At 33.9% G+C, this 16,390-nt stretch overlaps 1 protein-coding gene across 1 annotated transcript; it reads left to right on the plus strand.

Moving 5' to 3' along the window:
* The first annotated feature begins 10,868 nt into the window (after window positions 1–10,868).
* LOC123552764 (beta-1,3-galactosyltransferase 5-like) lies at window positions 10,869–12,471 on the plus strand. The gene has a single exon (XM_045342505.2). It carries the CDS (start codon window positions 10,869–10,871, stop codon window positions 12,066–12,068), a length of 1,200 nt encoding a protein of 399 aa, XP_045198440.2. The 3' UTR covers window positions 12,069–12,471.
* Window positions 12,472–16,390: the final 3,919 nt, after the last annotated feature.

Raw genomic sequence — 16,390 nt, forward strand, 5'->3', positions numbered from 1 at the left:
GTTGACTGTTTTCACTGTCGGTCTCACGTCTTTAGTTATTTTTTTATTATAAAACCAATGCTATACATAAATATTCTTAGGAAGAAATTTATTCAGAAAACTGTGTTATCTATTTGGCTTTGTGAAATCTCCTTGAGTATTTTTGTCCGCTATGGAGTGTGCTATATTAGGTATCACCAAGGGCCACCTACTGCAATAGAACTATGTCTTCTTTCTATGCGATTATGCTATTTATCGTTCTTGTCACGTCATGCACTTGCTATGTGAAGATATTCAGTTGCATTCGGTCCAAACTAAAACCTGGCAATAGCCTCTCAGTGGCGGCGACAGCAAAGAGAATTCTTAGTTATCGTTCAACGTCTTTAGTATTTCTTTACCTTAGTGTTATATATGCTACTTCTGTATTACATGCGGTAACCATAATTTTGATACAAATTGAAAACTTACGGTATACACAACTGATACTTGGGATGGAAGCCGGGTCCATATTCAGTTGTATTTTAGACCCATTTCTATACGCGCTATTGTTCAAAGAATGCAGACTGCAACTTTTAACATTTCTTGCCGTGTTTCTAAAACGTTACAGACGAAAAGCTGAGCAAATGAAGATTGATGTAAACAATATTGTTACAAGAGAGGTAACAAGAACTGCAAACAGCAACAGATTTTGAATAATGTTCGTTCACCACTCGTACATGCTACACGCTCAAGTTTAACTAAAAACAAGAAGCAAATATTACTTATGTCTGCTTAAACAACTATTCTCCTGTTAAGAGTCTTTCGAAATATGTCTGCCCACTCACTTTCAACCGATATTTCTCTACAAAGCTTGGAAACAAAATAATGTGCTTGTATGTCTCAAAAACTTTAGTATTAAATCATACAGGAAAACCGAAGGGTTTTCCGTCTATAGATAATGTGTACGTGTATATGTCAAAGTAAACCTATATACCGTTAAACTTGGGAGTATGTTCTATACCTTCACCGTCTTTTTTATTGCTGTTGTGGTTTCTACCAATAATTCTCGAAACTGCTTCCGCAGGGTTCGCGCAGTAAAAAATTTTCAGGACGACATTTGATAAAATAAAATTGCTTATGAACGATCCGGCGCCGCATTATCATTATAGATATGTGAAAAAGAAAACAGATTATTCTTATTCTATCGTACTCTAACGAGTTGAAAATTCGCGGTATTAATAAAATCGGTTTAAAATATTCGGGTTTCTTCATGCAACGAGTTTATGGATTATTCAAGCGGCTCACTTTTTGTTTCCAATATTGAATAATATTGTACATTACAGCAGTGTTTGAATAACAAAATCATCGCCAATTTATTTGTTTTAATGTAGAAAAGCCAATAATTTCAAAAATGTCAAAGTAAAACGAATTTAGACACGCTGCCGTAACAAAGACGGGATACAGATACTTTCTGGCGCTTCGATAGCTCCCAAGCAAACTCACCATACAAAGCCATTGTAAATGTATATTTGCCCACACCCAGAAAAATGTCCATTGCTCTACTATGTACAGCTTCAATACAGGAGTAGACTGCTGTCCTAAATACATGCACCGTGGTCTTTAACCGGCCATACCATGAATCATATAAAAACAACGTGGGGAAAATCGCCGTCTAACTTAGATTTGGCTTTAAGTAAACCGAGAGCTCGACCCGCTCCTTGATCCACAGATTTGGCAGTAACATGTTAATCTAAAATTCACTTAAAGCAATACCTAAATATGTATACTTGTCTACAACTGATAGTTTTATCCTCACACATAAACTTCACGTTTGTTTTCCGTATTGAAGGTTTTCTGAAATGAACTATATTGCTTTTAAGATCATTGATGACCATATCATTATTACCACACCAAGCATGTAAACCATTTAAAATTATTTGCAAGTCACTGGCCGGCGATATCATCCGCATACAACAAAATGCAAACTCTTTCACTATTTACAGATATACTAACATACAACGATCTAATATACAATGCAAGATCATTAACATACAAGTCATGTTAAATGATAAAGGGGAAAAACACATCCCTGTTGTAAAACACATTAAACAATTAATCCGGACAGTAAGTAAGTTTCCCAATTATCCCTAAATCAGGAAGACGTTGTCAACGTTTCAGACGGTTAATATAACCATACGCTTTACGAAAATCGATAAACGCCCAAAAGATAGACTTGTCTGTTTAACGAGTATCAGTAATAGGCCAAATCTGATAGACTGTGCTTTGCTTTATTCGAAAACCATTCTGCTCATCCACTATCTTGTCATTATCATTACACCATTTTGTGAGTGTTTCATTCAGAATGAAACAGTTCATCTTACACATAGATGGAGCTAATGCTATACCTCTATATGATAGCGGATCCCTTGGATCCAATGATGCTGACTTTTGGTATGAAAATTATTATACATTTACTCCATATAGAAGGCACAACGTCTGAGCTGAAACAGACATTGAACAGATAGTGGAGAAATAAAACAGAAGCGTCATTCTTTAAAACATCAGATTTTATATTGTAAAACTCTGATGCTTTACCACGCTTGGCATTATCAACGGCTCGTCTAACCTCTAATATGGAGCTGTTATCCTTAAAAATGCCCTGACGGTCAACATTCTGTTGATGTAAGAAAGTTTCATCTGTTAAATCTCTAGCCGAACTATTTAAAAGTGGTCTAAAATCCGTCTGACATTTCTGTAGTACCTTGTTAATGGCATGCGTGGTGGAGCCATCATCATTACAAATTTCAAATTTCAAATGTCATTTTTGATGATTTAGTAAACCAATTGCCAGCTTTATTAATTGTTTTTCAAAATAAAAAAAAATCATTATTACATTCAGTAGCAATATTATGTTGTAAATTATACCTGTACATACCCTTTGAACGCTGAATTTCTTTATCAAATTTCTTACGTGATCGAACATAAATACTTATACAATTAGCATTTTTATTACTTTTACGCCATAGACGTTAAGAATGACAAACATCATACCAAAGATTATCAAAAGCTAGATTCCACCAAGGTTTACCAAGCTCTAAAATGCCTTTTACATAAATCAATTTTGACAGTTCTATGAGGTAAACTATCATACATAGTTTCCAAAACCTCTGGTCATAAACAATATTATATCACACTGCCTTGTTTTAAATATAAGATAGTTTCATTTAATTAAAAAAAAGTATTATCAATTAGGAATACGTTAAAAATCAAATTTGTCAAAAGTTACAAAATCTTCATTAACATTTACCGACTTCAAACAATCATTATTTTCACCATTTACACTTGAGGTTAAAATACTCCAACACAAAAGTTAGTTGTCCTGTACATAACTTGTAATTACTGATGGAACATCATTTTGATTATTAATCAAATCTGATTGATCAATAACTTTAAAATCAGAAAAAATATCTAATTCTCCATGACTGAAAAAACAATAATCTACTACTGAAAGTCCTTTTGTTGATACAGTGAAAATGTATTTTAAAGTCATTTCCAAACCACCCATTTAGCATACACATATTTGTGTTTATCAAAAAGTCAATTAGCAGTTCCACATAGCTATTTACTTTAAAATCAACAACATGTCTAGGTCTCATAACATCAACACCCGCAATGAAGTCTTCAAGATCCTCACATCGACTATTAAATCCTCACAAATGAATGCCAGTCCAATTTTCTGATATTCATAAAAACTACGTAACAAACTATCATAAAATGTATTCACATTTATACGCCTAGAAGATAACACACACCTGACAAAATAGTACAATTTATAGGGTTTTTTCACCAGTTTTAATCATAAAAGTACCTTCAACAGACTTTTTTTGATAGTTTAATGTTAAAGTCATGAGTAAGTCCTTCATCAGAAATCCCACAACGCCAGAGCCTGATTTTGCATTACGATGAAATTCTGTCCTGTTATGGCCAATTCCTGTGTAAGCGGGAATATCAATATGATAAAAAAAGTTTAATAAATATAATAAAAACCTGTTCAAATACCAACATTAAAAAAAAATGTATATCAATTTACAAAGAGAGAGAGAGAGAGAGAGTGAGAGAGAGCTGAAAAACGGCCTGCGTATCACATAAATAAGGGTGATTAGCCGATCGATTAAAGTCTTCTAGGTCAGACCACTGCTGTAATTAATCGTCATAGAGTAAACGAAAGAAAATTGCATGCCTACGAAACATTTGTGAAAAAGAGAACCATTTAGATTGTTAAAGTGTGGTGTTTAGTTCTGCTATTTGCAAAATTTTAAGCAGATGACAGAATAACACAAATGATATGAAAAACTCATAAACTGCAAAACATTTCAAATTTCGTAAAGAAGCCTCCTTTGGACGTAAGCAGTCTATATAGACATATCGTCACAAGAAAAGAGCACACTGACTGTACACGCGTAAGTATTCACTTTTTGCACTTAGATGACGCTATCATAAGGTTCTTATATGCCTGACCATGAAAAACTTTATTGCCTACTTGTCATATAATATGAGCAATATTTGATTTATGATATCTTTCAAAATATTGCAATTATATCAACGGTAGGCAGAAAAATGGTCAAACATGACTGCCTGTGTAAGAAAAACTATCCCTCGAGTTTGGGAAGACCCTAACTTACACAGGCAGTCATAAAAGAACGAAAAGGACATCTTGGAAAGCGAGGGTTTATGGTTGGTCATTCTAATTGAAAACGAAACACTGGTAATGTTTAGACCTGATTAAATATTTATGCTGCTGTTAAAATATTTTCACTGCGAAAATAAAAAAAAAAAATACGTTTGATGAGAATGGCCAACATGTAAATAACTGAATTGCCAAAATACTTATTTCAACTGCAGTTAAATTATTTTCACTACACCAAAAAACCGCTTATCTGGCCGAGTTGTAAAAGTAAATTGTTTTTACTGCAGTCAAACGTAGGTTTTTGCCATAAATATTTTATTTGAACTGTACTTGGCAACATCAATTTTAACTCGTACTAGGTGTGGACACAAACTGACTCGGCCATGTTCATGGAGAAAGGGTAGAAAGAAGGTTGTTTTTAGTCTTTATAAGATACAAATATAATTGTTTTAGTAAGCTTATTGTCGGTGGTTATAGTACGGTAGTAGGGCTGGCTAGGGAATGATGGAGAGAAAGCGATCTATGGCAATAACACTTCAGTTGAAGAATGTAATTGTGTACGCTAAGAAAATTTCAAAACATACTTTAATGATTTATCATAGAATGGCTGAGATATAGTAGGAAACAGACTACTGAACGAAGCGTATGTACTGATGTTGTGTGAGTAAAAGAGGAAAATATTTTAATTCTTCATAGAACGGCAGAACTGACCTGGGAATATTGAAGAGAGTTAATGGAGACGCCCTTGTCCACGACATTTTTATTGCTTACAAAAGAATATTATTTGTGTGTTTGTGTGTGTGCGTGTGTGTGTGTGGAGGAATAAAAATGTAATTTTCTTATTGGTCATAGAACAGTTGGGCTGACAAGGGTGTGATCGGGAAGCAAGACAGGGGCCTTTAAATTATAACAATGTTATTTTACGTAAAACGGTCAAGCTGCCAAGGGATGATTGAATGGAAATAACAGAAAGATACTCCTAAGTTCTCTGTTAGAATACTGATCTTCTTATTTTTGTTAAGTGATGGAATTCAAAAACAATAATTGATCATGCTTCATATAACGATCAAGCTGACTGGGTGAAGGGTTGGGGGTGGGGGTGGATTAACAGTAACGAGAGTTTGAAAAGGGGATTGTGCTTACCAGCAGGAAGTTGGCAGTTAGCAGTTGCAGCAGTTGCAGCAGTTAACTGCTACAACTGCTGGCAGTTACAGCAGTTAACTGCTACAACTGCTGGCAGTTACAGCAGTTAACTGCTACAACTGCCAGCAGTTACAGCAGTTAGCTGCTACAACTGCCAGCAGTTACAGCACTTAAACATTGCGAATGTATGAAATGTCAATAATTACAAAGCTGAAAAATAACAAAGCTTTTAGTAAGAATGTAACATCTATACAATGTATACAGTTTGAAGTAGCATAAACCTACGGATCACCGGAAGTTTGCACTGGAGTAGTACATGCAGTTTTGCTGCTTTTAGGTTTTAATAGCAGTTACGGTAACAACATTCTTTATTCTATTACTGTTATAACAACAAACATTAAATTAACAGAATCCATGTTACTACTGTATTCCCAATTTTGAGGGCGAATCATATGTAGCTACGTTTATTTTTGAAATAATATCTAGCATAAACAAATTTTAACATAAAAATCATATAAACAATACACAGAGTATAGGGCCTACACCTGCGAAAGAATTCCACGAGTCTTGTCCGAGTGAATTATCCACGCAGCTTGTAACTGACTAGTATAGTTTGGATAATTAAAACATAGTTCCGCTGATTATTATTTCGATCGATTGTAATATGTTCTTTTTTACGTAAAAACGTAGATGGAAGAATGGGGAAGCACTAGTTCACGTCTCATTTAAGGCACCAAATATTGTAGGTGGACACGTCACCGTGCAACGTGTATTTGTGCTAACAACGCTGAAAAAACGTAGGAGTGCGTAGAGTGAGTCCTATCCTGCGTACCTAGTAATCCATACAATGTGCGTAAATTAGCTTTTACGTGTAACAAGCCTTTCATATGAAATAGAAGATTAAATGTATATATAGCAGCACTCTTTATTCGTACCTGTTAAATGTAATTTTCATATTAGAATCAAACTATCATGTATTGCTTCAGCAACGGATTGTCAGTATGCCAGATACCTAATTACAAAATGTGCACATATCTAGTGCTCTGTCATTATACAATGTACAGCATTAAAAAGCATTTTTTTTCAGAAACATGTTGGTTCATCTTGAAAAAATGTTACAATTTTAAATTGTTGCGACATCAACCATTTCTGTCAATTCAGCATACAACGCCAACATCATGTCTTTGGTACTGAATTAATAGAATTATTGTGTATTCAACTAATAATTTATCCCAGTACCTTGAGAAGGAGACTATTGCAGTCACCCTGTCAGGGCGGATAAATTATTAAAAAGAAGACTTTGGAAGTTCTTAGACTAAAGAAGAGTAGCAGAATTTCGGTAAGGTTTCGAGCTATAGGGCCAGCGCATAGGAGCTTAACCTTAAAGGTAATTGAATGCTATAGACGATAGCATATATAGGCTGAGCATCGGGAAGCTGAGACAGAGACCCAGAGTTTGGTAATCTACTGAGATAGTAGGAGAGTTCCAGCTTATAGACGGTTCAGCATTATTGGCGAAGTACAGCCAAGGCATCGGGGATAATACCTATATGGTAGATGAATGCTACATATGATAGTATATAGGCGCTGAGCATCCAGGAGTCAGGGCAATCTTATAGAGTTTGAAAGGACAGAGGCCGAGCATCTATGCGATAGGACTCGTATGTTGTTGATTCAAAGACATTGTCTGACGGGAACTTCAACAAAAAACAAAAAGACCAGTCAAGTATAGAGTCTCCAGCCTATAGGAGTTTGAGCTAATCTTTTTTAATTGAAGATTGATAGTTTGAAACATTTAGTGATTTGCCTGATCCCTGAAATTGTCTAGCTCATAATAGAAATCATTTACGAATCATTGGTACACGAATCATTTAGGCAAGGTAGCCAGAGGAAAATTCTATATATGAAATATTTGGTCTCACCAGCTCTACGTTTTAACAAAGGACATTCTACATCGTTTGTCAGCTAGTCTAAGACATAGTCACCTTAGCGATTGGACCCAAACCATTGTTCAAGATACTAAAGGCGTAGGCACTTCCCTGGGTCATATAACCAGTATCCTGACATAAGTAAAAAAATGATTTATAGTTTTGTATAACAATTTATTACCTTTTGTTCGCATTACTAGTCATTTAATTTAATTTCAACGTTTCAAAATTGTTACGTAAATTTTGGAATTGTACTTACATCAACTGGATTTTACAGCAGCCCAAAGTACCATATATGGACAGGCTCTGAAAGTGGCTTTTACAATAAATGGATGCTTGTATAAGTTTACCAGCATATGTAAACATATGTTAGAGATTTCTGACCAGCTGATATTGCCTATTCTCAATTATGGTAGCGAAGTATGAGTGTTTTTATACCGGTAAATAATTTTATTTATGGTGAATTAGGTCGGATACTGCTGCAAAATATGAGATATTATAATATATGTACTTTTAACTGTTACAGGCAGATTTTATCAAATATTAAGAAAACTGTGTTCTGTGTTATGCAAAGATACTTACTTTAACCGTATAGAGAAACACCTGGTGGTCTTTGTTACAGAAATTATGTGTTCATGAATAAATGCTATCTGTCGTCATATATGTATAAAATGTAAACTGTTGTCATGTATACATATGATATTTAAATCTGTTCCACATGTGTCTATGAATGAATAAAAACTTTCTTAAAAATTAAAACTATCTTTTTTTTATCGTTGCAAAGCTTGCTTTATGCAAAACAAATGTTGAATATTAATATCAAGCAGTTCACTGAGTGATTTTATCCTTTAACGCGCATTATACTAATTTCAATCTTTTAATGACCATTTGTAAATGAATTCCAGAGGACTTCAAACAAAAGTGAAATTGTTTCAGAATATAAATGTGACAAGATAGTTTTAAGCTACTACATTATGAATCTATTAACTTACTTCAGTGAACTATTTGGTATGTTTTGACCAAAAACAGAATTTTCTGTAAATGTAGAATAACCAGCTCCAGCTAGTAGGCAGTTAATTACTCACACGACTCACCTTACGTTTTAAGAATACGATTTTAAAAGTATAATGTTAAATAGTTACATTGCAAAGACTGTTCTAAACATTACAAAGGTCGCATATTAAAATTTCGGGTAAGCAGGTGTTTATTTGGGCAATATGAAATCCGTAAAACCTATACCTCCTAATTTACAGAAGATCTGAGGTGACTAGAGGGGCATCCATGGCCAAGTGGTTAAGGTCGCTTACTTCAAATAACTTTTTCCTAACCGATGATGGTTCGAGCCTTACTTGGAGCGTAGAACTCTTCGTGTGAGGAAGCCATCCAGCTGGCTTACGGAAGGTCGATAGTTCTACCCAGGTGCCCAGCCGAGATGGAATAATGCCAAGAGGGACACCTATAAAGTCTTCCTTCCCTCATGAAAATCTGGAAAGTCGCCATATGACCTATAATTGTGTCGGTGCAACGTTAAACCCAACAAAAAAAACTATCTTGGGGTAACACAAAATTATCTCGTCGTCTCGAGATAACGTAACTTAAAAGGAACGAGGTAAAATCTCTTGGTCACGAGTTTGTAATCGCGTCCGTGGGATACTAACTCTTGGGAGCGAGATACTTTCTCTTTATCCACAATTTAAGTAGTTCGTGGTCACGAGACACTACCTCGTACCCACAAGTTAGTATCTCATGGTCACGATAAAACAAAACAATGCACACTTAATAATTGTCCCTCGTAACTGTTAGCATTTATTATTACATGACTGTATTCTATTGTTTCTCTGATTGGCTGTAAACGGTTCGAAAAGTAATGAGTACATATCATATCAATTTATCTTGGGTTATAAATAGTACGAAAATAAAAATAGATCGAAGTAGGTGCTTGGAAAACCAATATCAACCTGATTTGGTCGAAATTTATTCCTTATTTCTTTATTAAAGTTACAATTGTAATAACAAGAATTCATGTAATAAAACAATTATTGACTTTTTCATAGGTTGATATCAAGATTTATCAACCCTCAAAAAGTTATATTCACCTCGCGTTCGGCTCGGTGAATATAACTCTTTTCGGGTTGATAAATCCTGATATCAACCTATGAAAAAGTCGATAATTGTATAATAATATATTGCTTTTGCTTTTAATCAGTAATTGAACTTTGCCAATATTTTTTAAAAGCCAAGTGACGGCTAGGTTTATTTATAGTCATTTCTTTGACGATTATGAAGCTTATAACTAGTATTTTTAAATTGCTTCAAAACTTTACGAGAAATTAGTATTTCATTGGTAAACTTTAGATCTATGCGCAAATTATTCGTGACTATCACAACACGTTTCTCGTATAGATATGATGAAAATGTATTCCACTGTTAATACATATTCATTTACCTCAACATGACCTGTAAAAATTCAAATTTAGGATGGACGTACCTGTATGTTGACAGTCAATAACTTTGAGCTATTTTATCTTTGATAAACTTAATAAGTCTCCACGCAATTGTATAAAAAGATTAAACGCTTAAATCGAGAAAAATGTCCATAAATAAACTTAATGAACTTTATTTCTATAAATGAAATAAATATCCAAAAGTAGAACTGAATGGGAGTGATAACGCACCTTACACAGACTTTGATTTTCAAAAATTGCGTATTTTTACAAAATGTAAAATACTACTTCAAAAATATGACGTAGATAATGTTTATACCTGAATTAAGTGATGCTAGTATATAAAGAGAACCAAAATTTCCTATCTGAACAAACAATTACAAGGTTCAGCAGTTAACTTAGAAAAAAGTGAAAATACTGTAAAGCATATATATATTCAGAAAAAAATGTAAGTATTTTTGCAATTATTATTTCAGCATTTCTTATTTCCAAGATAATCACACTATCGTCATTATTAAAGAACACTAATTAAATTCAAACAAATCGCTTTGGTAATTGTAAAGCTGTTATTCTTAATTGATTATAAGACTGAATTAATTTACAATTAAACGTCATTAAATATAGTCTTTTAATAACTTTATAACTTTTTAAAATACTTTATCACTTTCGCTTTGTTTTTCTTTAGTACAGACTCCAGTGGTTGTGAAAATGTCGAAGAAAATGTTACAGTTGTTTCTGAGGCGTGGTGGGGGCTTTATTCAGTCAATATGTGTGTGCACAATGTTATTTATTGTTTTATTTACGATGAATGACACTACGAGATTTGCAAACTTTGCAGCTAATATTCAACAAGAAACATGCTGCAAAGAAAAAAGCTTAATTCTGTCTGCGCTGTCTTCGAATGTGAAAATTCTTCCCGCACCAGAACAATACCGAGCTTTGAAGTCACTAAGAAATGTCAGTAGAGAAGTTACTAAACATGTTATGAATTCTGTGACAAAAGCACCTTTCCAAATGGACAAATACGCTGAATGGATTCCACACCCCCAGCAACAGTTATCTCCACTTTTGGATAACCCATACGTTATTCAAAATAGTGACATTTGTCGAAGGACAAAGAATTTAGATGTTGTTGTTCTAATACATTCGGCTACTGGCAACTTTAAAAGAAGACAAGGTATTCGGAGCACATGGGGCAACATTATAAGGCAGGAGGAAAACAACATGAGAATTATTTTTCTTTTGGGCTTAACTGAAAACAATCACACGCAAATGAGAATAGTTAAGGAAAATGTCAAACACAATGATATTGTGCAAGGCAATTTTGTTGATACATATCATAATTTAACACATAAGGCAGTACTTGGATTACGGTGGGTTAAAGAATTCTGCCCAGGGGATAGACGTGTTTTGAAAGTTGATGACGACGTGTTCTTAAATACTGAAAAATTGCATTCTGTTGAAAACAAACAAGATACCATATACTGTTTGCGGCAAAATGCAAACACGAGTATTATACAACGCATGGAAAACTATAAGTGGAAGGTTGATAAAAGTGAATTTAAGAACCATAAGTACTTTCCTTTGCCGTACTGTCATGGTTTCTTCATCTCTATGTCTACCAGTATGGCTTCAAAGCTATACGAAGCCGCACATAGTATGCCATTTTTCTGGATAGATGATTTCTATGTGTATGGAATGCTTGCTGATAAATTAGGTGTCAGTTCTAACATTGTGGACATGCATCATCTATTATCATTGCATACGTATGACTCCTTAAATTGTTTCGGAAATGAAAACACGAAGTGTAACCTCCTAGTAGGTAATGCTCCAAGCATTGAATTTATGCAGTCCATGTGGGAGAAAATGCTTAATCAAAATAAAGGCGTGTCTGGCAAGATTCTATGAAAATGACCGTCTTTAAAATTAAGAGTTGTTTGCTATGTTGATTTGTTCCTATTATGTCCTCCGTATGTACATTTTGGGAAATGCAGGTCCTCATGTTTTAATAGAAGGGTTAGACTTTACTTTACCATCAAGTTTCTGCTAATACTGTATCATTTCAATCGGGACATTTAGGCCGGAAATTTAAGTAACCCAACTGAGACTATAAAATTTGCTCCACTCACAGACGGACAAAATGTTTCCTGTTGATATAACTGTTGGTGTCGTTCATTCAGAAGCTACCTGTTGTGTTTCTTTTCTCTTTTTTTTGATGCTGTTTTTCTTTTTCTTTCTTTTTTTTGTGGGGAGGGGGGGCTTATACTGTTTAACTGTTGTTGTTGTTGTTGTTGTTGTTGTTGTTTGTGTGTGTGTGTGTGTGTGTGTGTGTGCGTGCGTGCGTGCGTGCGTGCGTGCGAGCGTGCGTGTTTAGTAGGGGTCTGTTTTGTTTATGGAAGTTTATTCTGTGCCGTGCGTATTTCTCGTCTCAGGTAATATAGACTATCATTTAATCGATTTCCTAACATTGATGATTTGGAAATAAAACTTTTATTCCTTTTCGGATGTAAAACTTCGCATATGTAATTAAATAAGCAAAAAACACATCACGATCGAATTAAATCTCTTAGATGATTTAATATAATTATCTTTAGCAGTAACAGATTGAATGCTATTTTATTGACAATTTTAGAAAGTTTACTAGAGATTGTTTTTGTTATTGTTGTTGTTTTTGTTGTTTTTTTTTTTTCGTTAGTCTTTTTTACAAGTCTGTCATAAATAAACATTACTTATGCATCGTAAATACCTTGTTTGCATTTTGCATTGTTTTATTTTTTATTACTTTTTAGACTGGCAGCATACCATTTTTATCTTTCATGTCGATTTAGTATGTCCCTGTGCCACTGGCACCAGAACAGAAAGAAAATGCCTCTGTACATGTTATACCCTATCCCATATTATTATTTCGCACATTTTAGTTTTTATCATGTAACACTTGTTGTTGTTTTTATTGTTCATCTAGTGTTTTATGCATCTTTTTCACTTATATTTAATGCGAATTCATCGTATTGTGTAAAATCTCAGTTATAGAGGAAATATAATGATTGACGTCATCATGCTCTATTTCATTTTATAACAGGAAATTTAGTTTATATTTAACAAATAATCAAGGCCTTCGAGTGGTTTATCGTCTAATTTATCATGGGTCAGAGTTCAGATGCGTAGGAATTGAACCACGAGGGCGTTAGCCCGAGTGGTTAAATACTGAAGCATCTGAACGATGAACCGTGGTAAATTAGACGATAAATCACAAGAAGGGCTTGATTGTTTTAATTCTGACATGCTCATTGACATATTATAATAAATATTATGCTAGACTTCATTTACCCGAGGAGTAATGTATCGGACGTCATGCGGCAATCTGACGTCATAATTGACGTCATAATGCTCTCTTACCGGTCCGCGCGTCAACCGTTGATTTTATCGCAGAATATACAGAGCTTGATTTCCTTCTTTGTTTAACTGGAAATCAAATCGAGTCATGTTAGAATGTTATTTCATTTTTTTTGCTAATTATAATAATGCATATTCATTTTATGTCATCGTGCAATATTCTACATTGATATTTCATGTAAGAATTCTCAAAATAAATGTATACATCTACTCAGATATTGTCAATTATTTCCATTCATCAAAGGTCCGGCATGATCAGTAGATGGACATATGATACACATTTTAGAGATAGTTCCTGAAATTTTCTAAGTTACAAAAATATAACAAAAAAAGGCAAAAAAAATATATATATATATATACTGAATCTCGCTGTAATCGCAGGCAGGTACAGGTATATCTATAGTGGATAACATCTACTTTCCATCTTACGCTAAAATTAAGGGTAATCGAAATTTAAGTATATAGAATTAGCTTTGATGTAATATTAGCTTCTATCTACATCTAAAATAAATGGAATATATTAAGCTCACCACGACTGACCATTGTTCCACCGAAACGGATGTTTCTGCAAAAAAAAAAATGAGCCGCACCATGAGAAAACCAACATAGTGCGTTTGCGACCAGCATGGATCCAGACCAGGATTCATGCTGTTCGCTTTCAAAGCCTGTTTCAATTAGAGAAACCGTTAAAGCGATTGAATGCTTTGAATGCTAATTTACTACATAGAAACAAAACGCACTATGTCGGTTTTCTCATGGTGCGGCTCAAATAACATTTGACACTTCTGTGAAAAAAGTACAATTAACGACATATCACACTTCTGCACAGATGTTATAGTACGTCACATAATATATAGGTAATGCTATCCAAATATTTTTTGCTGTGAGACTGGATATTCAGCACCATGCATCACAGGAAGAAAAACATGTAGAATTTGTTATATAGGATTTTCACTAGTAAATAAATTTGCTCTATGTTTTCTATATAAAATTAAAACTCTTCTGAGAGCTGTAACACGTAGCCATGCAGGCCCATTTTTTTTTAAAAGATTTACTGGCCTCATTTTCTTAAATGACCTATAACCCACAAAAAAAAACACGAAAAGTAGGAGTCATGTATCTTCTTAGAGAGATTTCTTATCTGACAGTCAGGAATTGATGCTTGATTACTTATTTAGTACTATCATTCCTATAAGAAAAAAAGTGTCTCTCTGTAATAGTGCCAGTTTCATATATAAAGTAACAGTAACTTGTTTGCATGAAAAATACCAAGTTTCAGCTTGATAAATCATTTTTCAAGGTTTAATGGCATTTTCACTTTTTCAGTAACACGTGTCACTGCAGCAATCTTAGTTGAAGCTTATATTTGCTCTATTCTTTTATTTTGTACTCAAATTTGCAAGGAAATAACACATAAACGCTGTAAGATGCACAACATCTCTACTCTGTTAGCTTTAAATGGGTAACATTTAGATTCTAAATTTACATTTTGAAAAAAATACACACAAAACAGAGAAATATTTTTATTTTTTTTAATTTTCACTCTTTAATATGATAAAGCTGCAATAAAAATAATTATATTCAAATAAAACGTTCCGTAAAGTCTCTTGTACTCTTAAAGTTTTGTTTCTAACATTCTATATAGTAAATTAGGTAAAAGATATATTTTACATGAAATATTTGATTGAAAATGTCAAAAAGAACGGGTAAATATGTTATATTTGATCTAATTTTTTCATTCAATTTTAGGGTCTAGCGCTTGCAAGCAAAGTATAGTCTTGTTCTGGTGAATGTTGATGCCAGTTTATTAGAATATCTGTTCATGGAAAAGAAATGTAGCCCGAACAAGAAATATTACCTAAATACTTTCAAATCTGAGTGTTTCACTGACCTTGTAGCAAGGGCCTGAGTATTGCGTCTTGTGTCTGAGATTTCATCTTATTACAGAGAATACGTACTTGCAGTGTAAAATTAGAATTCCTTGGTAAATAGCAGAGTTGTAGGCAGGACACGAAACTTTAACTATTAACCTTTGACCTCTAATAGTGACTTTGACCCTGGGTTTTTTTATAAGACAATTTCTATACTTTTTCCAGTTGTAACGAAAGAAATTACCTTATTTTTCATCTTAAACGCAAGAAAAGTATGAAATAAATCTATTTAAAAGGTAGTTTGCTAAATAAAGAATTCAGCATGTGTAAATGACGTCAAAAATTCACCAAAAATGGCTGCCTCCATGATCAGCCATTTTCCTAAATTTCAAACTGTCACATCTTTTTCAATAGTGGTCCGATTTTAAAAATCATTTCCACGTTATGAAAGACTTGAGGATGGCTTTCGTATGAAATTAACTTATTATCATGCAGACATTCCTTGGCTTTAACAGATCGGCAGCACTTATGACTATAATTTCACAACAGTGTTTCCAGCATGATAAATCACCTAAAAACACCTTTACAAAACTTGTCCGAATCAAATGTAATTAACCTAGCCCGTATATATCACCATCACCTTAACTATCTCATTCCATATTCATGCCTTATACTATTCGACTTCATTCTTTCAAAGAACAACTCCTCTGCGGAATACCTTCACATCCTCTTTTTTAGGGCTGAATGTTGCACCCCTTACTTAAGTTTTCCTTTCTGTTATTTTAACTATATAGTACTCAATAATCGTTGTACTTTCATTGAGTTTCAACGACTTGTGCGCTCGTTAATTGGTTGTGCCGAGTATAATGTTATTCATGAAAATTCATATGGATCCATGCCAGCCTTAAGCTGGAAAGTTAGCTTTTTGTACAAAACTGCCTGGCGACTTCAGAAATTAGATTTCGA

This window comes from Mercenaria mercenaria, chromosome 4 (assembly GCF_021730395.1).
Source record: "Mercenaria mercenaria strain notata chromosome 4, MADL_Memer_1, whole genome shotgun sequence".
Classification (NCBI taxonomy): Eukaryota; Metazoa; Mollusca; class Bivalvia; order Venerida; family Veneridae; genus Mercenaria; species Mercenaria mercenaria.